This window comes from Xiphias gladius, chromosome 22 (assembly GCF_016859285.1).
Source record: "Xiphias gladius isolate SHS-SW01 ecotype Sanya breed wild chromosome 22, ASM1685928v1, whole genome shotgun sequence".
Taxonomy (NCBI): domain Eukaryota; kingdom Metazoa; phylum Chordata; class Actinopteri; order Istiophoriformes; family Xiphiidae; genus Xiphias; species Xiphias gladius.
In genome coordinates, this window is record NC_053421.1 from 13,265,371 (window position 1) to 13,288,690 (window position 23,320).

Sequence of the window (23,320 nt, forward strand, 5' to 3'; positions counted from 1 at the left end):
CTAAGATATGCCAAATGGTGAGTTTCTCATTTGCTGGATGCCTGTGGAATCAAGTGCATTTCCCCCATTTCTCAAAAACCTATGCCCATAGAGGATGGCTAGTCTAATTTAACCACATGTACTGGTAATTCATACACTTCCAAATTCACTCATTTCCCTTTTAACATTGTAACTGAGTAAAATTACATAAAAATGCATGATGTGCGTCTTGTGTAGGTGCACCTTAGCCAAGAAAGAATGCGACAAACACGAAACAAAAAGGGCAAAAAGTCAACAAGTCAAATTATTTTGGTGAATTGATTAGTTGTTTTTATTGTCTGCGTGCAAGAGTTTTTTTTTTTTTTACTTTTTACTTTTTGTGTACTCATAAAAGCGTAAGGAAAATAATCAATGGTAGGCTGATGACTACGTAACCCTCAGGCTTAATCTCACCTTGGAAATGCTTGCGAAAACATGAAACAGTGAAATAATTAAACAGTAAGTTTGACTCACTCTGGCTTAGTAGGAAAATACATTTACTGAAAAACCCATTAAAAAACTATGCCTTTTAAAGTCACAAAGATAGACAAAGCAAAATTTGGGCTGCTGTGAAAGGAAGATTATACTCCTCTTACTGTATTTTATAATTACATTTTTTCTTTTAAGTGGTCAGGGAGGCAGTGTTTAATCCTAGCATGGTTCAGAATAACAGACAAGACTCCTGTAAGTCATAAAATAAAATTTTAAAAAACATTATGACTGGAATCCATTCATATAAAATAAATCTGGTTTGATGGATGAGGTAATGTCTCATCCACAAGCTACTTTTAGCACATGATATATCATCAGGATGACTCGTCAGAAGCTGTTAGGTGTGTAACGTCCTTGTTGTGATGGCTCAAGACAATGGCAGCACTAAGCTGCAAGGTCATCATCAGTATGAATATTCAAAAGACGCCCAGCGTGTGTGTGTGTGTGTGTGTGTTAGCATATTTCATTAGATCTGCATACAGACAAGCAGTTTTGCTCGTTGACACAGTTAACTTTTTAATCCATCACAGTTTAGATATGATTGTATAAACTCCTCAGTGGAACAACTATAAAAGCCAGATTACTCTCCCATTCTCTAAGAGCTTTATGAGAACAGTAGCTATCTCAGAGCTGGCTGTCACTGTGAAAACAATATTTCAGTATTTTATACTTATAAAAAGGTGCTCTGTAAGATGGAGTCACTGGTCACGGTTTGACTGTTACAGCTGTTTGTGTTAATAAATTATCAAAACAAACAAACAAAAAAAAGAAATCGCAGAATGTCTGAATTCATTCCTCAGTAGTCAGTTGCTTTTACCACATTCTTTTAAAATCCTAAAATGACAAAGTAAAATAAACGCTGAGCTGCTAAAAACAAATCAAAACAAATTAGGTCTAAATAAACAACAGAGAATGTTTTTGTAAAGTCTGGATATTTGGTGTTTTGGAAAATATTCCAGTCAAAATTTTATTTTTATTTCAACAGCCAGAAAAACTGATGTACTGCCTGCACTGCATGTGTCTGCTTCTGCCTTCTTTTGTCTACAGCAGTGGTTCCCAAACCTTTCCTGTCATACCCCCAACTTTGGAAGCCCAAAAAAAACGTTACAAATGACAACAAGGTCATCGATTATCGAGAGTATGTGTCTCCTTCATTTCTGTGGCGTGAATGAAAAATGCATGCTCAACTTTGCCTGAGCTGCCAGAGTTTTTAGACACAAAAGACACAAGGCTCTCCCTGCTTTACTGACAGTGAACTTAATAATTAATGTACTTGTCAATAATTATAATTCCTCCTGGGGGCACCAATCATGATAATGAATGACAATACTATAACACAGTTGTATTAATACAAAATATGTAGTCATGTATTTGCGGGACAAGTTGTAATTGTTGACAAAGGCTGCATATTGATAAAAATGTCCTTAAAATGTTCCTATAATGTAGCTGCATACAGCTTCATTATAGTGTATTACAAACCATTTATCAAATGTTTCTATGCTGCTTGTAAATGCTAAATAAGGGGGGTTAAAGTATAGTGAAATACAAATGGAAAGCTGGATGATGCCTACCTCCGACGTTGTATCCCATACAAGAGTTCTGGTCACAGTATCCTGGCGGGCCAGTCTGTCCGGTGGTACCTGGATTCCCCGGCCTCCCTGCTGTCCCTGGGTTACCCGGCCGACCGGGTGGGCCCTGGCTGCCCGTCCGACCTTCACCTGGCAGGCCTGAGGATGGAGGAAAAGTTTGTGTTAAAAGACGGGCGAGTGCGAAAAGTCAGTCATCATTAAACACTCGGTAAAATGACTCCCGGCGGTGTGACACCTGGTGAGAAGGGATAAAGGAAGACGGAGAAAAGGGAGGAAAATAAACTGAAAATGTGCCATCCAGGATACATGCTGTCACTGTACTATCACCTCTTCAATCTCTTCTAAATCTCCCTATCTGCTGCCGTAACAACGTGACATAAAATAGTTTGGGGGCCGCAACTGTTGCTTGTCATTTCTGGATAAGGGGGATGATAGTGACAGTCCTGAGGGCAGGCGCAGGAGTAACAGTTCTTAGCTGAAATTTAGCCAGAGGCTTCGGTTTTCTGTTTATACAGGGCTCACTTCAGCAGTCAGCAGAAATATGGAAGCAGTAGTTTGAGGTGAGTTTCATTTGCCAAGCACTAAAATTATCATCCCAAAAATATACCAGAAAAGCACGGCGGCTGAAGACAGACAGCTTGCCCCTATACCTTTCTGTCAGGAAAGATTTCCTCTCTCATACATTGAAGTTTTGGGATTTTTTTTTTTTTTTTTTAAGTTATCTGATCATAGAAAAGTTGCCAGGGAGTTTTGTCAGCTTGTTCTGTGGGTATTGATTGCACAACAGTAAGCAGAAAATCCCAGCCCTGACATATTTTCATAACACAAACCTCAAGCTCCACACAGCGCGGAGGGAAATCAATACAGAGAATTATATTCATGGTCCAAAACCTATGCGAGCTTTTCTCAGAGAGATTCAGAGAGTATAGTCAATCCAAAACACATTACGTCTCTGTGCTATTTAAGTCTATTGTTTAAATATCTGAAACATTTTTGGTTTTGTTCAGACAGACCACAATGAAAAACATTCCATATACAGTAGCGCCAGTGTGTTTGCAGGCTGAAAACACCAAAAACAAAATGTTCAGAACAGAATAATGCCAAATCAGCATATTTTAAAGTAGCTGCAGCACCTCCAAATGTTACCTGAGCAGTGAGACTGGATTCAGTTCGTTGTGCTTATCAAACGCTCTCAGGGCTGTCTCTATGCTTGTCTATCTTACCTGGAGGTCCGGCTGGTCCTCGAGGTCCCTGACTCCCGACCCCTGGATTCCCCCTCTCTCCCTTCTCTCCTGGCAGACCTAGAGACACACACAGTTCCAAGAGATCCTCATGTAGGTGAAAGTCACATCTCACGTTTGCCATTTTGGGTGCGCACACAGCTTCATGAGGGTGCATCAGGCATCTGCCATCATTATTGACTATCCAAGTAATGGAAAGTAACTAAGTGCATTTACCGCACTACTGTACTTAAGTACAATTTTGAGGTACGTCAGTATTTCTAGTGTGCTACTTTATACCTTTACTCCATCACATTTACAAGGTAAATATTGTATGCTAACTACATTTTTGTGACAGCTATAGTTACTTTTTATAGATTAAGATTTTACATAAACAACGTGTGCAAGCTTATAAAATAAAATGCATTTTAGAATTTTAAACAAGTGGTTCCCAACCTTTTTACTTGTAACTCCTTCAGAATATGCATGAGTTATTAGCTGTTCCATCAAAGAGACATTTTCCCCTCAAACTTTACATGGTTTCATTTAATAACTTTAGGGCTCAAAGAGGTAAAATGATCCAATATTCCATAAAAGTAAAGATATGAGAAGAATCCAAAATATGAACGCAAATTTGTGTTGTTGGTGACCTATCAGATTTATCTTGTGACTCTTGTGAGGGAATCACTGGACTAAACTACCTAACTGAATGTAAATACATCAGTGATGCATCAGTATTAACATCCAATATCATCATATATAATAATACATTCGTCACAGAGCACAGAAGGAGTGGTTTTACTTTTAATACTTTATAAGTTTGAATGCAGGACGTTTAGGTAAAGCATCTGAATACTCTTCCACCACTGTACTATCCCAACATCGGTATTACATGGGAAATTTTTGGACGAAATGTGCTGGAGAAATTATGCCTGGATGATCAATCTAATATAATGTATGATAACCCCAGAGTTGGCTCTTGTGCTGCTGTCCAACAGTGCAGCTGGCCGAATGACCTAATGGAATAGTTTTTCGTACACTCCAATATTAAAGAACCACATTAAACTGATTTGCAGATTTTCTGTCCCGATGCTTTTAAAACCGTCTTTAATCAGTTGCATCGGTAAAGAGGAAGTAAGCACAATGAGACAGAGAAGTAAACATTTTATATTACCTCAAATAAAAATGTTTTCTCTATAGTGGCAGCATCGTCTCTCTCTACAATGGCTTACCAACTGGCTCCATAGTCTCTCTCTCTGTGTGGGGCGATATTTTATAGGAAATTTATACTAAATTAATTTTATTGTTAAATTTTACTGAGGAAATGACCAGGTTCTTTTCTTGAGCCGGTTTCTTTCCTTTTTAAAATCAGCCCTACATGGATCATCTGCGATAACATGTCTAATTTTCTTAAATAAGCCATACATCTTTTGTAATATTTGGCGTATTCTGGTTTCAGTTCGGCCTGTAAAATAGTAAAGTTACAGGCGTGTGCGCGTGTTGAGCTCGTGGCTTCAGATCGTGAATGTTATTGGGGAGAAGCAAAGGTCTGACCTGAGGAAGAGGACGTAACCATGAGGGACATTTCCTGACAGAAGTTCAACTGCTCTCAGCTTTCCTAACCCTCTGTGTGTGCGCGCACATTCAGTATGTGGTTCTTTAGTGTGTGTTGCATGTTTTAGTGATGAAGACGGAGCCTCATAATGGCTGTTTCTCCTCTAAGGGCTCGTGGCAGGGGAATGACCTCATGGATATTGGAGTTACTGTCTTCTGGTCTGGACTGAACCTTGCGGGAGCTCTGACCCTCCTTGTGAGTTTGTCTGATGAGTCAGAGCAGGCCAGATCATGAAATACAGCAAACAGGCAGGTAGGTGGAAGCTCAAACTGGAGAAATGGACAATTTTTCTGTTCGTTTCACAGTAAAAGCCCCTCACTGACAAGGAAAATGAACCACTTAAAATATAAAATATATTTTACAACCACACCACTCTCACCAGCTGGATGCTCCTTTTCAACATAAAGACTTATCACAACACCACAGGTTTATACAGTGATATAACAATAACCATATTTGTCCAAATAACTGGCTCTGGCCGAGGAGTTACCTTTTATTATGTGTCATTTATCAGTAGAGAGCAACAGGAAAAGTATAGACTGAAGTGAAGATGAAACAGACAATCAGCTACAAAACTGCTTCATCTACTTTCCTACTGTGCAGAAATCTAGTTTCCTTAAAATGCACATTATTTTGTTTTGCTTTAAAATGGGCAAAATTTTTACCTTCATGTATATTGTTAAAAATGTTAATGGTCAGAACACATTTCTACATACATCTGTTTAAAAAATAGACACAGGCATTTTAATTCCACCATAGGATTCAATTATTATACAAACTAATTTTAGAAATCATGATAAATTGGTTTAGGTAATTATAATATTAACTATTTCGAATTTTATCTTATGATTTTGTTCTCTACACTTCTTAAAGTAGTCCACCAATTTAGCAACACTGAACAGTTTAAAAAAAAAAAAAAAAAAAAGATCAAATTCGATTCATCAGAACCAGAGATATCATCTTTTTTATTCCACGCATTCTTCGTCCTGGTCTAAAACTGACAGTTCAGCTGGTATGTTATTCTATTAGCAGCTACTGTAGCCTCAGGCTGCCAGCCTCAAGCAGAGATGAGGAGCAGGCTACAGAGGTCTGGTAGCCTCAACTTTCTAACTCCACATCCCCAGATTATTTTCATTTTCAGACTTGCAGTCTTCAGCCCCAGCAGACGCCGATTCCAGTGACATCCTTTAAGGCAATTTATCAGACTTCACTCAGCTCCCTGTGGAGCCACAAAAAGCTTTATACATCTTTTCCACATATGCGGTTGTACCCCAAGATCTATAAAGAGACTTTAATGTCTGAAATCAGTAGAGTTCCCCGTTAACTAAATAGATAGAGATTTCGCTTCAGAACAAGTGTTCCCCTTTTATTTGTAAGGGATGACAGATAACCCAAAGGCTGGGCCATATTGGTATCCTAAGAGTTCAAGGTGTTGATCATGAGCCACAATCTTCGAGTATGGTTAGGGACCTTTGCTGCTGCATGTCATTCTCTCGCTCTCTTTCTCCCCTCAATTTCCTGTCAACTCTTTAATAAAGGCATAAAATGCGCCCCCCCCCCAAAAAAAACAAATCCAGAAAATCCAGAGGCTTTCATAAACTGGGGCTGCATTACTTACTTACTGCATTTTATATTTTTTCCATACATTTTTAGTTATCCTATTTTCCATTATAGAGGTAGACTTTTTCACAATTTTTCAGGTCTCCCTAATAAAAAACAAAATGTGCCTCCCCTCCTTTGATGCTAATACAAATAATATGATGTAGTTAAAGTGCCTAGACACAACCCAGAATGATGATGAACTCTATATTACAGAGAAAATAAGATTTATGTGTTTTGGATATTGCTAGGTGTATTTTCCTGTGTTTTTCTTGACATATATTGTCCCATTTTATACATAATCCTGGTCTTCACTCGTAAACACGTCCTTAGACATCTTTTCTCACCTCTTTCTCCTGGTTGTCCATTCTGCCCACTGGTACCAGGGAAGCCTGGTCTGCCGGGCGGGCCTTGCTCTCCCTGAGGTCCAGGGGAGCCTCTCCTACCCGGCTCCCCAGGCGGGCCGGGTACTGTTCGGACCGACACTGCCGACTGGACGGGGATCTGGTTCAGTATGGAGTTATAGCGAGACAAGTGGCCTGCAAGAGGTAGGAGGAGGAAAATAGTTTCAAATTATTTAAAATGACTTTTTGGGTGTTTTGAGACAGTTTCTTTTTAAGTTTAATTATATTTTTAGATTATATTTGTGCTTAAACTTTTGCGAGAAGAGCTCAGACATGTTCAACAAAGTCTTGTGCTTGCTTGTAAACGCCACTGATTACTCACTCTGGATGAGCTGTTCACACACTTGCCGTGCGATGGCACGAACAGCAGCTTGGGATTGCACATCACCCTTAGGAACAAATAACACACACAGAGGTCTTAGGATGTGATATTAAAACTACAAAGTAGACTGATGCCACTTTCCTATTTGAGCAACCACGGGAACATTCAATTCCAGACCAGTGCTTGATAAATTGGTAGGCGTGTGTTTTATTTTAATAAGCGCACTCCACCTTTATTCCACACTCTGACGCCCCTTATATTTATATTGGCCAGAACAGACAGCTGAGAGCAAAGCAGACAGTATCTATAAATTACACAATCAAATTACTCAATATAAATCAAAATTTAATTATATAAATATCTGGGCACAACTGTGTTTGACATTGCCTCCACTGAACTATGTCTACATAATAAACTTTAAATCAACATTTTTACTGCAATTGAAGTAAGGAGCGGGAAAAGCATCGACCATTGTATCAAAATGAACTACTGGTGTCTTTATTTGACAGTGTTAAGGCCCTTTCCTGTTAGGATTCAAAGGGATGGGTCACCCACTGCCAAAAACCTTTGATATGGCTTACTATGTGGTACAGTATATGTTGGAAAGTACCAACATGTCTTTAAGGGAATCTGCATTGATATGGACTGAGTAGAACTATGAATGGAGCAGAGCGTTTGGGTGTATGAATGTGCTGCCGAGACAGTGGTGGTGATTCTTCTGACAGACTGAAGGATTTTATTAGATACTTACCTTGACGAGTGAAGAGCCTCACTTTATATTTAACTTAGGATCTAGTGACCTGACAACTACAGTAGGAAGTTGGTTGATATCCAAAAAAGGTTGTCACTGATAGCCCTTGAATCCCTTTAAAAAGGGGTCTTCATGGATTTAAAAGTTCACATTACTTGTCACAAGAAGTAAACAGCTGTATAATTTCTTCTATGGCTCTGAAGGAGCTTTCCAAAAATTTGAAAAAAAGTTACCCTGATTATGTCTGATAAAAGACGCTACTGAAACGCATTATTGGAAATGTAGCATCCAGCGTTCTTGGAGCTGATCCATACAAGAGACTAAAAGTCAGGATATCCCAGCCACTGTCACTTTGATTTTGACGACTTTTTTAAAAATTCATCTTTTACAAGTACTCCAGCTTTATAGAGGTGCAATACTACTACGCTGGAATACCGCTTCAAAATAATATTCCATTGAAAAGATAGCAATTTTAAGTTATTCAACTGGGACTAGAGCCCTATTAGCTAGACCTGTGACTTGAGTTGAGACTTGTGTTTTAAGACATTAAAGCTGACTTGGTCACACCTCTAACATAAGATGTACATATGGTAACATTCAAAAATACAGTTGCTTTAATCAAAATGATCTCACGGCTTAACCAATGTTTATAATGAACCAAATACCTGGCAGTCTCCTCTTTTGCCTTGTAATCATCATCATATAGTCATTTGATGCGACATCTATTACTGTGTATAGAAAAATAAATTAAGAAAAAAAGCCCTGTAATAAATGTGTACTTTTCCTGTTCAGTTCATACTGTATAAAACACTGTGTTCTAACAGGATTCTAACCAGCTTTATTCACAACTGGACAACCCCACGCAAATGTACAACTCAGGAGAAATCCTGTCATGTTGTCCCGTCCCCCCAACATGAAAGAAACTTTCATGTTGATCCCTGCACCAAAATTTAACTGCAGCAAGGTACAAACGTCCCCAACAGTTGTTCAAATGAAGCAGAAACATGAATTACAGGTTTGATTCAAGTCAGCAAGTTGCGTGTCTCAAGCCCACGGCAATGATAACCTTGCTACTTTGTCAGCATAAATAGCTCTGCTGCAAATTTGAACCATGAACACTGATTTGATTTGTTTTGCTCTAAACGAGGTTGAGGCAGTGAGAAGAGAGAAATAAATTGAATGTTTGAGCAAAAGACAAACGAGAAACAGTAAATGTGTACTGGAGAGTAATTTGGTTTCTTCAAAACAAGGGTGTGAAGCATTAGTGAGAAATTTTCAGTTTTACCTCAGCAAAATAATATATTTCCGCAGCAAAATGGAGCTGTAAAACTTGAATAGCTCTAAACCGTGGTTGAGATGTGTGAGTGGAATGACTTACTCTCTCTCCCTTATCGCCTTTGGTACCAGCAGGACCCTGCAACATGAAAGCACAGGAGGAGAATAAACATTTGACTGAGTTGTGTGCTCAGAAATAGCCATGCTCATCTTTCTTCCCCTCTCTTGTTTAATGCCTGCAAGCCATTACTCTCCATCTCTCTTTACCGTTTTCTTTATACCTCTTCAAAAACACACTTTTTCTACTCCAATCTAACAGCTGGTATAACTAAATTTATTTAAATGTTGACAGTGTTTGTCCAGGTTCTTTGTGTCGTAAAGACAACACACAAATAAGCCCCAAAGCTAGTGTGTCCACAAACAGAGCACAACGTGTGTGTCTGGATGGGCTTGCTTTCTGCTACTTCCAACACTGTAATGCACACAGATGCATATCTGATCACAACACACACACTCAAAAACCTGCCAAGCACATAAAGCCTGTGATTGCATATAAAAGAGTGTAATGCATTGGAATCCAGAGGCAAATAAAAGAAATATTTCCTGGCCACAGAACCATGTGCTGATATGATAAATATCAGTTTGATGTTGTTACAGCTTTTGAATAAAGGCTTGTATATCTTGGGGAAAACGTCCTTGACCGTTGACTGACTGACTGACAGGCTGTGTGTGTGTGTGTGTGTGTGTGTGTGTATGTCTGTCTATGTGTGTGTGGGTTGGTGGATAGTGAAGGACAGAGAAAATGTGTGTGCAGCCCTGGCATATCATATGCATATTATATTGCAGATGAGAGAACGCCTGTGCCAACATTTGACACAGCTGCTGGATTGAAGTGCATGTCTCCACAAAAAGTCCTCTCCTGGATCTCCTGAGTCTTCCTGGGCACATAAATGTCTACTGTCTTACTAGGGTGACATTGGAGAGCCAGAACAAACTGTGTGAGAGCCAAAATAAGTATCTTAATCTGATTTCTTTCATAATTTTAATCAAAACCATCTTCCCATAGTGCCCCGTATCTGTATAGTCTGTCCAAAGTACAGAGTAAATGTTTTCTCACTCAAAATGTTTTACTGTTCATCCGCAGTGGGAAGTACGTTTATTACGGCCTTCCCCTTGCACAGTGCTTATATGTGGAATAATAAAACAGTCACAAAAAGATTGTTGCTTTTTTCTTTTGTAACTGGCAAAGATAAGGCCACTCGCTACCAAGTCAAGCAAGATAAATTAAAAAACGCACATGTACTTGAGTCGTCTGAAAGAATATTCAGAAACAGTATTTTGTCCAGGTTAGACACACACTTGGACGCCTTGCAAAACACTTAGGACATTTCCAAGGTCTACGACAACCCGATAGACTTTAGAGGCCAGCTGTTAATACTGTATGCAACTGCTGGTGAGTTTTGGCTAAATATGGGTCAATGACACACTGGGCTAAACTCAAAATTTATAATCCAAATCAAGATTGTTTTTTGCTGCTTTCCACAATTGACATCTGTTACATCTGGCTCATCGATACTATGACAACTTGGACCAGTGGACTAGAGAGTTTAGATGTGTTTTGTCCTGTTCCATGTAATGAAGTTTCATGAATATTGATCTTGATGGATAGAGCATTACATTTCCAGGTTTATCATGTCTTTCATGAAACAGAACAGTTTGGGTTCCAGATTAGATGGTAGCACATCAGGTCATGAATTTGACAGGGCTTTAAGTCCTGCTGCTTTGAATCTTTACACTCTCTTGCTCAATGCAATGGCACTTGTGTGCCCACCCAAACAAGACTGTTTTCACTTGGTTAAGAGGAAAAATGTTCTCTTGCAGCAGCAACCCGGCAAAGGGTTGCAGGGGTTAGAACGAGAACTGAATCAGCAAGTTAATGCCGAAGTAAAGTTTGAAGACAAAAAGTTAAGTAGTTTAAGAGATTAAAACTCCAGATTTTGCGTTTGTGTATTAGCTGCATGTGCAAACATTCATTTGGGGTATCTGTGTCTGCTAAAGTCTCAGAGATGAGGCAGAAGTGATCTCTCACTTTTTTGTGGATGTGTGTGTGTGTGTGTGTGTGTGTGTGTGTGTGTGTGTGTGTGTGTGTGTGAGTGTGTGTGTGTGAGTGAGAGAGAGAGACAGAGAGAGAGAGAAAGAGAGGAGGAGAGTGTGCCAGCAAGTGATTTATAGCTCCCACTCTCTGAGCCAAACTTTGCTGCTGGCCTGCAGAGCTGACCCAAGACTAAATTAGCTGTCACCAACATTACAGTATCATCTGTTCCTGTTAGCATTACACAAAGTTTGGAATCCAACATCTTCTCCTCCACATCCTTTTCTGGGCTTGTTGTTATGTAACTTGCACATCTTTCTTCGTCTTTTGCAGGACTAAACAAAACATGGCTCACTGTACTTTTACAATTAAAATTGAACCTTAAAAAATTTTGATTTTCAAATGATTATTATTTCTTAAAAAGGTCACCCACTGAGATAACATTTGTTTTTTGGATAATCTATACGGATCGGTCTTGTTAGCAATACTAACATAAGAGTAAATGATAGCTGTCAGTCCCACACTAACAGGCTGGTTCCAGTTACAGGAGGGGAGATCAAAGTGAAACAGGACAAGAAAGAGAAAAGGAGGAGGAGAACAACAAACAATCTGAAAAGCATGAGCTCCTTTGTCAGTGTTTGAACCAAACCACAATGTTTTTTATATTTAAACAAACCTGTAATGCTATGCAGCTCTGTTATTGTTGTTCCCTGTAAGTTTAGGGAGGCATGATGGGGAAAAAAAACATTTAAATCAGAGAGAGAAGAGGAGGGAAGAGGGGGTGTAGTGGAGAGGTCATATCCTTTTTGTTTCATTGTTAATTTGGATAAGTCATGGAAGTTATGTCAAACTCTCCTGAGGAGGGATAATGTGAGAGACCAGGTCACGACACAGGCTTCTCATAACACGGCAAACCAAACACGCATTTAAAGTTCCGGAAACTTTTTGCGTGAGGGTCAGTTAATGCAGCTCAGGTCAGGTCAAAGTAACAGTGTAAGTCTGCCACAGTCAATTTCCTAGCCTACACGAGAAAATAAAAACCGTTGCATGCATTTCAATGGAGTTCTATTGTCTCAAGCAAATTCAGTATCTGAGATATTTTCATATCAATCTTTACAAAATAAAATATCTTAACTCACAGGAAGTCCTTGATCTCCTTGGGACCCTGCTGGCCCACCTGGTCCTGGAGCTCCAGGTGCACCTGGGGCTCCCTGAGAGAAAGACAGGTAATGGGCAACAGAGATGGAGAAGGAATGTGACAGAAAGCAGAAGGATCAGTCAGTCCATGTGTGAGGGTGAGCTGCCAAGAAAATGATGATCCTGAGAACAAAAAAACAAAAAACAAAAAAAAAAAGACTCACAATGGGTCCAGGAGGTCCTTGTCGTCCCTGCGGTCCGCTATTCCCCAGTAGACCCTGACAGAGCGTTAGTGAAATACACTCAGTATATTAAATATTATGTGCACTTACGTAATTGTAGGTCGAACTTTGTTTTGCACAATCCCTTTTTAAGAGGTCTGAGGAAATTCCTCTAAGTCTCCAGACTAAACCGACAGTAAAACTTATTTTCTAATACAATAAACATACAGGCTACTGACAGAAACCAAACTCAGTGGCTGTTGTATCTGCTACTTCTGCTGGTGGTTGTCCAACCGAAATCCTCCAACAACTGCCTTGACTTACTTTTAGACAGTAAAAACACAGGTGCATTCTTCCTGACTGTAGGGCTTTTCACAACTTTTTTTACTTGCCTTGAGGTGTGTAAAACCATCTTTGCCCTTTAATGTCTTCTCCACAATGCTGTGGTTTTTAAAAGAACATGTGAAAAAGAAATTGCAGCTTTCACTTCAGAAGCACATTCATACCTATGACAATTCTTAGGCCAGTTTTCTAAATGTACGACATATAATGACATGATATATAATATGATGGCGGCTTTGTTATATCTTAAAATTTATGGGTCATTCAAATTGCACAAATTCATTGCTATTAATACACAGTTTGGAAAATGAACTCAGCATCAGATTGTCCTGGAAAACTGCTTAACCTGAGGTTCAGCTAATCCTTTCATTTTTGCTTGGATGTCTGTCGTACTTTGTGGTACCGCATTGAAGCTGATGCCCTTTCAACATCGACACTCCTTATATGGTTCTCAATTCAGCCTGTGTGAGGGTACACGTCATGAATTAAAAACAATAAAATTTAGTTTTAAAAAGTAGAATATGACAACTGAGGATAAAATGTGCTAGATAAAATGTTAAGGAATTCTGGAAGGTGGAAAACATAAAACAGTCCTCTTTGATTTCAAAGCACGTGTTATGTTTTATCTTATACAGTTTCTAATACCATTCACCATACGCAAAATGGTGATTGCACATCTTCCCCTTTAGTGTTACATCCTAAATGCTCGCCAAAGCAACAGCATCATCTTTGTTTAATTGTTATGGGAAATTTTACCTTCCAAAATGAATATAACAATCCCAACTGTTTGACTGCACTATAAAATCTGCTTTCATTACACAGTAACATAACCAAGGGCTTCTCTGAAAACCTAAGCCAGTGTGTGACATCAGAAAACTCCTAGGCGTGAGTCACTCTGGAGTCAAAGTAAACACTCGCCCTGGTTAACCCACTAATGGGACTCTGGAGGAAGCCTAAGCTTCTACCAATCCTCAAGTCTCACAATGTCACACACTTTTGACTTTGAAATCCTTTCAGACTGAGCAGAAGCACATCTGGAACAAGAAGAATCCCAATCTTAAGAAGCAAGCAAGCATTTGATGTCACATTGGGACAGGAGTCATCCTGGTGTCACGCTATGAACACTCCCAAATAAATCACACTAAAAGCTACAGTAATGGAAGTATTTTAGAGACGCAATTTATCGATCCAGGGCTGGCGCATAATGCAATATCAAAATTACACACACACACACACACACCATTAACACCGGCTATATTATGATCCAGACTCTTAAACTCTTTGTTTGAGGTTCAAAGAAGAAATTCAGTCTTGTGCCTTCTCTCACTGGAGTCAGGCTCATGAAATTGTATCACTGCTGTTATATTTTGGAAGCCAAGCCGCAACAGGTTTATGGTCTGAACTATAGCCTAAGAAACTGAGGTGAGGCTCATCTAATTCAGAGTATGTTAATGCATGCCGAAAAGTTCTCTCTGGCTAACCTCTATTAACAAATATGAACTTTTTGTATTTATATCAAACTTTCTATGGATTTTGAGGTGAGCTTGGATCCTCAAGTACAAAAATTATGAGAACTGTAACTTCTCAGTGTTGGATGGTTTACAAGCCAGCAGTATATATACAAGCTTGATCTTGGGGAAAACCTATATCTACTCAGTTCGTTGCTGAGTTGAAATGCAAGCATCATTGAAAAAAAATACAGATTCATAGCTTTCCTTAAACCATTTCACTGTGATATAGGCAAATTAAGTACCTAAGAGACAGTTACTGTTGTTTCAACTGATCTTACTGGCTGGTGCTGTACAGTCTTTGCAAGACTTTTTTTTTTTTTTTTAAGCTTGTATACACCTCAAAAAAAGTTTTGTACAGTGTGTATGCCCAGTGGACCGGTGCTGATGTTTTATGGTGAATCAAAGGGCTATCTGTGTTCCCTCTTCTCCTTTCTTCAGATCAGATGATACAGACGAGTGGCTGGGATAAATCCCCATCAAGTGGCAACCCCAAAAAGCAGCACAAGCAGCAGAGACTTTCAAAAGCTGTGTCTTGTTCGTAATTACTGTTCAACTGGCTATATTCTACTTTTCTATAATCGCTGTCAAATGAATAGCAGTGATAGTAGAAACTGCTGTAGCATTGATAACCTCTTGTGAATTGATTCTTATCAGTATTCACTGCGTCCCATTCCCTGCTGCTTTCAGTGCATCTGCTGAAAAAAACATTCAGAGAGAATTCAGTCTGAGCACGCTGCTTGAAGCATCAGTGTGTAACGCTGCAGTTAATTCTACAGCAATAAAAGCACTGATTTGAGATGTGTCCCGTCTTGTATGGAATCTAAATTATAATAAGCTCTTTGTGATTCTGCAAATATACCCATTGTGTTTTCTTTTGTAGTAGTCTCTACAATAATTATAAATATAAAATACACAACAGATCTGCAACATCTTGATGAAATATGAATGTGGGAGGCCTGTCATAATCAGTGCTGCTAAGGGGCTCGTCTTTTCCAATTGATAGCACCTAAAATTGCTCCCTGATTCGTAATTTCACATGATTACATGCAATAATTACATTAGTAAACATGCACTGTATTCTGTGATACAGTACAGGGTGGTAATTTGAGAATTTGAAGACGACTGTATTCAGTTAAATACAGAACAGGCCTTAATAAATTGTGACATAAAAAAAGTAGTGAACTGTAGTCTGTTTAAAATCTAAAATGTTTTATTGCCCTTGAAACTGATGGCCAATTTTTACAGACCTTTTAATTTCCCCCAAAGAGCTGAGAACCTCTACTATGGCTACTAAACAGTCTCTTTTAAGCCTCCTTTAGTGTGTGAGCATGTGTCAATACCTGCTGCTTACTGACTCAGATGATACAGTGGGGAGCGAGATGCAATATCAGACGTATGTCTGTAACTCCCACATGGGGGAAAGTTCCTAAACCTCAACCTAAAAGTGAAAAGTATTTGGGATGGCATTTTGGTTGCTGTGATGAAGTAATACTTTAATATGGATGTAATTTCATAAGGTAGTAGCTGTTATTGGCAACTTTAATTAGACCAAAATAAAATTTGAGTTAATCTTTTCCTTTCCTTTTAACTCCAAACCTATCCAGCATTATGAGAATAAACTCCAGACAACATACAAGTGTCCTGCAGGAAACCGCATGACAAGCCTGTAAACTATGTACAGTGTGACGACTTCTGAAACCCACCACAGAGGGGAGCGTCTGGACCCCTGTAAGCCATTGAAAAGACAGCAGATGGATTATGTGTAGAGTATCTCAACCAGCCTGGGGCTGGGCCAGGACAAAAGTCTTCTATTATTATATTATGCATTTGGATAAAACCTCCCCTTTCTGCTTGCCGACACATTAGCCTCTGGCTGCGTTTCTGTTTTGGTATTTACAGCACTGCTGGGTATTGTAAGGCCTGATTCCTCTGTCGGCATCAACTACAGCCAGCTGGTATCACAGAGCCTTCATGAATGGGTTTTCATCCATTGTCCATGTTGTGTTCAAAAGCCCAGCAGTATGTACTGTTGTCAACAACTGGGGGAAGACTTGTATAGTTTTATGAAGGGACATAAAACTAAACTGACAGACACAGCTGGATGTTTAGAAACTTAAGAAGCTAGAAAAGTATGTCAAATATTTTCACACGAGACGAGAAAAACTTTGAGTGTGTATCTTAAAGCACATTTAAAATAAGAACAAAAATTGTACAAATGCTTTCAACCTTTTAAACTTTGGCATCGTCTGATTTTTGGCAGTCAAATGTTTATTTATTGTGTTTGCCATATGTATTAAGTACCTGGAAAAAATGTCAGAAGTGCTACACAAATCGCTGACCATAGTTTTAAAGAATCTCTAATAGTAAATATGCATTTTCAAAAGGACTGATTTTTAATTTTTTTTGTCAATTTCACTGTTGTGTGTTGGTATGCCTCCCTGCCTTTTCTCCAAACCATTTCCAAATGGACTTTTCATACCTTAGATCTTTTTTCCCCCCCATCTACACAAAATAACGTCCTTCAAGTCCCACTTTTATGATTGTGTTTTTATATCCCATTTAACTCAAAACTGAATGCCAAAAAAGTGCGCAACACTAATCAGAGTTGATGTTAATTGGTTGTCTTACCCTTGCTCCTGGGGGGCCCTCTCTACCAGGTGAGCCAGGGCTTCCAGGAACACCCTAAAAAAAAAAAAAACACAAACAAGCAGGTTTGAAATCACTATGACAACACTAACTGTGGTTAACATACAGTACAGACAATAACTGGACATTTTGTGAGAATATATAAAGACAAAAGCAGCATTTAAACTGCTGGTACTGTATAAACTTTTTGTGAGGGCAGTTGAAAAGAATTCATGGTACCTTCAGTCATGACAAACTGCTGTTCCATATGAACAGGTTTTGAAATGTGAATTCATCTTATTCATTTTAGTCCATTATAGTCCAGAACTTCATTTTTAAAAAGGCACTTCATCTGCCAAATCGCATACAGTACAACAAGGAATGTGTTTTTTTTTCCTCAAAATATTTAAAATACATTAAAACACATTAAATCAAAAGGTCAAAACAGATAAGGGTTTGCTGTTTCAATGATGCTTTGCCAGAAGTGGACATAACTTTGATATGTGCAAAAGAGAACCGGCTTCTAACCCCTCTGGATACAGGACAGTCTATATCAGCCAGCCACCTTGCTGCTCCATCAGCTGCCCCATTTCCCCTTCATCCACCTCTCTGCAGGTCGATGCACACAGCCAATTTCAAAATACAGTCGTGGATTAAGTGTTGAGGTGATTTATCTCTGCACTCCAGTATTAGTGGAGAGCTCATAAAACAGGACAGAACACCATTAAAAAAGGTTCTAAAAATTGCAGGACAGGGTTGCAGAGGACAGGCCTGATATGATTAATGATGTGCCATTGTTTAGATTTTGGCTGCTGTGAATTCTTCCAAGACATCGGCAATAATCTCTCTCCTGTTAATTTCACACGCAAACACGCACACAGACACAAAAACACAAAGTAAGCTTACACATCTACACAAAACGCATATTGAGACTGAGGAATACACTGCAAATAATATCCATCTTATCACTGAGTCCTAACGAGTCAACGTAACAAGTGAAAAAAAATCTGCCAGTGCAGCAAGATATTTCAACTTGTTTCAATGTTTAAAAAAAAAAAAAAAAAAAAAAGTCTCTCTGAACTATAAAGAGAAAAAAAATAAAATGAAACTTGATTATAGAAAATAGCTGACACTGAAACTTTTGAGAGGCTTTGACTTTCATTGGAAATTTTTTCCACAAACTTTAAAGGACTCAGTGACTTGATTAGGATATGCTTTTTGTTGTAAAACGTTTTACTTCCACACTCTCGCCCCCTTTATAACACAATATAATGTCGTTGTAAGCAGATATAAGGACATTAAGTGTTTATTGATGTGTTTAACACATAACAGCAGAGTTACAGCAACTAACTCGTGTATAAACATAAGGAATGATCGACAATAAAATGTAAGAAACTTCTAATTAACCTTAAAATATTGAGAATTCAAGTTTCTATAAATAACAATTTAAATAAATATATCATTATGATAAAAGCTATGCCATCAATAACTCATGACCTGTTTATACACCAGTTACAGAGGCTACATAGAAGTTACCATTTTGACAAAAACATTAAGAAACTCTTAAATGTCTTTATATCTGCTTACAACTACATGACAGTACATTTAAAATAAACAATTTGTTAAGGGAACAGTTCGACCTTTTGGCAAACATGCTTATTCATTTTCTGGCAGAGGGTTAGATGACAAGATCAATAGCATTCTCTTGTCTACTTGTTAAATATGGAGCTACAGCCAGGAGTTGGTTAGCCTCATGTTTCCAGTCCTGGAGGGGCGAATAAGTGTATTTCCCAAAATGTGAAACTATTCCTTTAAGAGTTTATATACAGCTTGCAAATACTATGGGGGTGGGGATTAAAGTCTATACAAGTACAAGTACACAGATACACACCTACGAACTGCACAATACCTATCTGAGCCTCTCAAACAGGCCTTGAGAATAATATGAGCAGGAAGAAATGAATGATCAGAAACCAAGTGCAGAATTGATTCTGACGCAACACATTCGCCTTGGGATTTCATTGCTGTGTGTGTGTGTGTGTGAGTGTGTGTCCCGAAACATAAATACACAGAGGTGTGAGTGTTTTAGTGTCGAACAGATTAAGTGTTAAGTAAGATGAGGGGCAAAGAGAGGTAACTATATACATCTGCGAAAGAGCCAGACGGAGACCAAGTTTAAATTACTGCCATACACACACACACACACACACACACACACACACACACACACACACACACAAACACACAACTTATTTTCCAGTCTTGGATAAAACAAAAATGATTACTGCGTAACATACCACCTACTAACACTGATAAAGAGAATGAAAGTGAGAGATGAGATAGATGGACACACACACAAACACACTATTTGCAATTCACTGCAGGACAGTGGAGGAGACACTGATGGGGGGGGATGCAGAACAGAGAGCAAGAGAGATAATTGGTGATTTAGAGTTGTGATATTCTCTACGGTCCCTCGTATATTACAGCAGGGCCCTGGAAGCTACAATATTCCCCCGGCAACCAACACACACACACCTCTCCCTGACAAAACACATTACTGCTTGGTAACATAGTGCAGCACAGGGCAGCACTGCCAGCTTTTATTAATAGGACTATGCAGGCAGAGAGAGAGCGAGCTGGATAGTACTGCATCAGGAAGTGTTGAGCTGGTTCAGAGACTGGTTGTTCTCCCCTCATGAGGCTGGTCGCTGCGACTCCTCTCCTAAGAAAACTAAACAAGTCTTGCAGCAACTCAAACATTTTGAGTACGACCTACAATCCGAGACTGAATTCTACACTCAGATTGTACAAGAGTAACAAGAAACTTTACTGATTCAAGTCATTTCATCAGCCAGACTACAGAACAGTAAACACAGATGGATAAAAATCCCCCAAAACAAACTATAATCATCAGGCACATGATTATCAGCATAACAACAATTGTCTTTTTGAAGCCGCTTCTGCCAAAATCTTTTTATCTGCATGAGTACAATAATAAACACCTGTACAATACAGTAAATATTGTCATTATCATCATTGTAAAATTTGTTTTATAAACAAGATCCTGTTGACAAGAGTCAACTAAGTAATTAATCAACATCACTACCCAGCGACTAAATCTACTACTAAACATTAGTAAAGATACCCTGCAGTGTAACCAACATACTGAAGTACAGGATGAAAGTGTAAGGTGACCGTTGGAAAATGACCATCCCATCATAGTATAATGCGCTCTGAAGGCAGATCAATGCATCAGTTTGACATGATCAGTCGTCAGCAGATGGGGGGCGGTGACTGAAACAAGTTGTGCTGGTATGGAGAGACAATTAATCGTGCTCCTTTATGCTCTCTTCAGGAGATGCCTCTCAACAATCAAAACTTTTCCAATGGCAGCTCAATATGGAGAAATGAGCTGAGGCTAATCTGGTGGTCATGAATTTAAAAAAGTTTATCCAGTAGTTCTCTGAAATTTCTTTACCCTGAACTTTTCTAGTAGCAGCACTGGGTGGAAAGCAGAAGAAAATAAACTGTTAGTCCATCACAGGGCCTATAAAGACACAAAACAGGAAATGAAAAGTCCTTACAAAGAAAATAAGGGGGTTCTAACTCTGATTTTTGGTGCTTACCACTGACATGAACATTGCCAACCAAATGAGTATATATTAGATAGATAATAATATTTTTTCTTTCCTAAACATCTGTGTGGACATTCAAAAAGTCAAATTGGTTAGCACCTCTGCTCTGTGACATCCTCTAGTGAATCCAAGTTCACCATCTTATTTAATTTGCTCTGGTCCTAAGACAACACAGCAATGGACGACACTAGCCGATGCACCCAGAGACATGCTGAATGTGTAAAAGGATTCCTGCTCACTTCAAACCCACGTGGAGCTTCTTATTGAAAAATCCATCTTTGGAGACTATAAAAAAGGTAAAATTTTAGTTTTTTCTACAGTCTTTAAGTTTGATAAAAGCGTGAGCAGTTGTAGGACAGACCTGCACTATCTCTACAACAGGCAGAGCTGCAGACAGAGTGCAGATATTGCTGCATCAGGATCTACTTCAAGTCAGTGTGTGAGTGAGATGGAGCTGAAAGAGCTTTTAGGGATGCTGGCTCCCACTCTCAACTTCAAACAGTTTGAAAATCACTAAGTGAATACAGCAAAACAAATTACTTGTGACATCTACAAGAAATTAAAAAGGAGTAAGCTGAGTGGAAATGTGCGCACATCTGTTTTTGGACACTTGATTTAATATATCCTTATGGGATATATTGCAACTCAGTCTTCACAGATCTACTATGTCATTCATCCCGTTAGTCAAAACTATGTGTCACTGAAATGGTCATGAAAAAAAAAAAAAAAAAAATTATATTGCCTGTGTAGGTTTTTCTCCAAATATCTAAAACATAGTAAAATACATTTTCTGTGTATTGTCCAGTCCATGTGAACCGTTGTATATTGTTTAAAGTGGCAATCTTGAAGATTTTCATGTAAATAAATGTCTGTTAAGTCACTATCACCAAATGAGGTAACACAATGGTGATCAAACTATGGCCCACTGATGAATGTACTGCAATATTTATATATCTGCAGTATTACAAACTGGCTGTCTATGGCAACATTCCTGGAAAAAAAAATAAAAAATGCTGTATTAAGTTACTGCTAATGCAAACCGAACATTTCCTACAGCTGCAGCTTCACAATAAAGCATTTAGCTGGCAAAACACCAGTTGTCTTTTATTATGAAGCAGTCACAGGAAATGAATTTTTTTTGTCAGCGAGGTTAGCACTTACAGCTATAGTTCATTAAAAATGCCTCTACAGAACAACACAACGAGTAATGGAACAAGATAGAACAACCACGGTGATCTGTTAGATAAGCTGCAGGCGACAGGCTGCACACCTCCAACTTCTCAGCCCAGTAACCAACTCCTGTCACTGTGCCCTGCTGTTCGCAGACTCATGCTGTGTGCAGCATAAAAATCAGATCACGGTTGCTCATAGAATGATGGAAAAAAAAGGACAATTATTACCTGACTTCTTTTTAAAACAACCATAGTTTTATTTGCTTCCCCCAGAATTCTGTGACCCGTAGAATTAAACCACATTTTCTGTTACCACCAGTAACTACAGGTGTCGCCAAATAATAAAAAGACTGAAATCTTCAAGATTGCCGCTTTAAATCACCATAGTTTATTATGTCAAGTCTATGATGCATTTAATATTTAACTCACCACTCTGGTGGGGAAAACAGCACAGATTCAAGCCCTAAATCTCTGGATCAGCTGAACAGTTCCACAAACCTATGATTCGTCCTCACATGTGTTTTCACTTAATTACCCTGATTAGATTTCTTCTCAGGACTCTGTGTGAGTGTGTGCGTGCGTACGTGTACGAGTGTACATGTCCTTCTATGGTTGTGTGGACAAATTTTGGTTTCAAAGCATTGTTCTGAAGACATTTTGGCAGGTCCTCACAACTTCAAAGGGCTATTTGTGGATTAAAACTTGGTTTTAGGGTTCTGGTTTGAATTAGGTTTCGGTTGAGGGCTGGGGTTAGGCATTTATGTGTGACGGTTAGGGTAAGGGGCTAGGGAACACATTATGTCAATGAGTGTCATCACAACTTATGTAAGACAAGTATGTGTGTGTATGCGTGTACATACTATGCTTGATTGAGCCTCTTGTTGCATCTTATAAAACGTGTTAGTGGTGCAGTGAATTTCCCAGCTCTGCCCGACTGGAACCTGAGCAGATTTTCTAATTAAGCAGAATAACTAACACCTTGAGGGTGTGCATGGTCTTTAAAGTATGAGGCTGACAAAGACTACTGTTTGTAACAGCAATGAGTGTGTCAAGAAAGCAATTTTACTGGAATCTATTAAAAAAATCCTACAGAATTAACAAAAAAACAAAAAAACTCTCATCACCATTAATCTAACAGTTGCAATGACAAAAAATAAAGTGGTCTCCTGGTACATAGTTACTCGTCACTCTGTCCATGCTGATGTCCAGGGCTCCCAGTAGAGCACCATTCAATTAATTCAGTATTACCTCCGATTGGTTCACTTCCCGATGATGGAAAGGCTGGTAATGATTATGC

The 23,320-nt window shown here is 38.8% G+C and overlaps 1 protein-coding gene across 3 annotated transcripts in view; it reads right to left on the reverse strand.

The window, feature by feature from the left end:
- Positions 1 to 23,320, reverse strand: part of col14a1a (collagen, type XIV, alpha 1a) — a 131,654-nt gene that overhangs the window by 3,640 nt on the left and 104,694 nt on the right. For 2 of the 3 annotated variants that reach the window (XM_040116900.1, XM_040116901.1), the window contains exons 40-47: positions 17,217 to 17,270; positions 12,739 to 12,792; positions 12,517 to 12,588; positions 9,389 to 9,424; positions 7,260 to 7,326; positions 6,881 to 7,072; positions 3,323 to 3,400; positions 2,082 to 2,237 (exon numbers count right to left, since the gene is read on the reverse strand). In XM_040116900.1, coding sequence (XP_039972834.1) covers positions 2,082 to 2,237; positions 3,323 to 3,400; positions 6,881 to 7,072; positions 7,260 to 7,326; positions 9,389 to 9,424; positions 12,517 to 12,588; positions 12,739 to 12,792; positions 17,217 to 17,270 — 709 coding nt within the window. Of the gene's footprint in view, positions 1 to 2,081; positions 2,238 to 3,322; positions 3,401 to 5,910; positions 6,154 to 6,880; positions 7,073 to 7,259; positions 7,327 to 9,388; positions 9,425 to 12,516; positions 12,589 to 12,738; positions 12,793 to 17,216; positions 17,271 to 23,320 lie in introns of those variants that run through there. The other variant, XM_040116902.1, reaches the window with a different exon arrangement.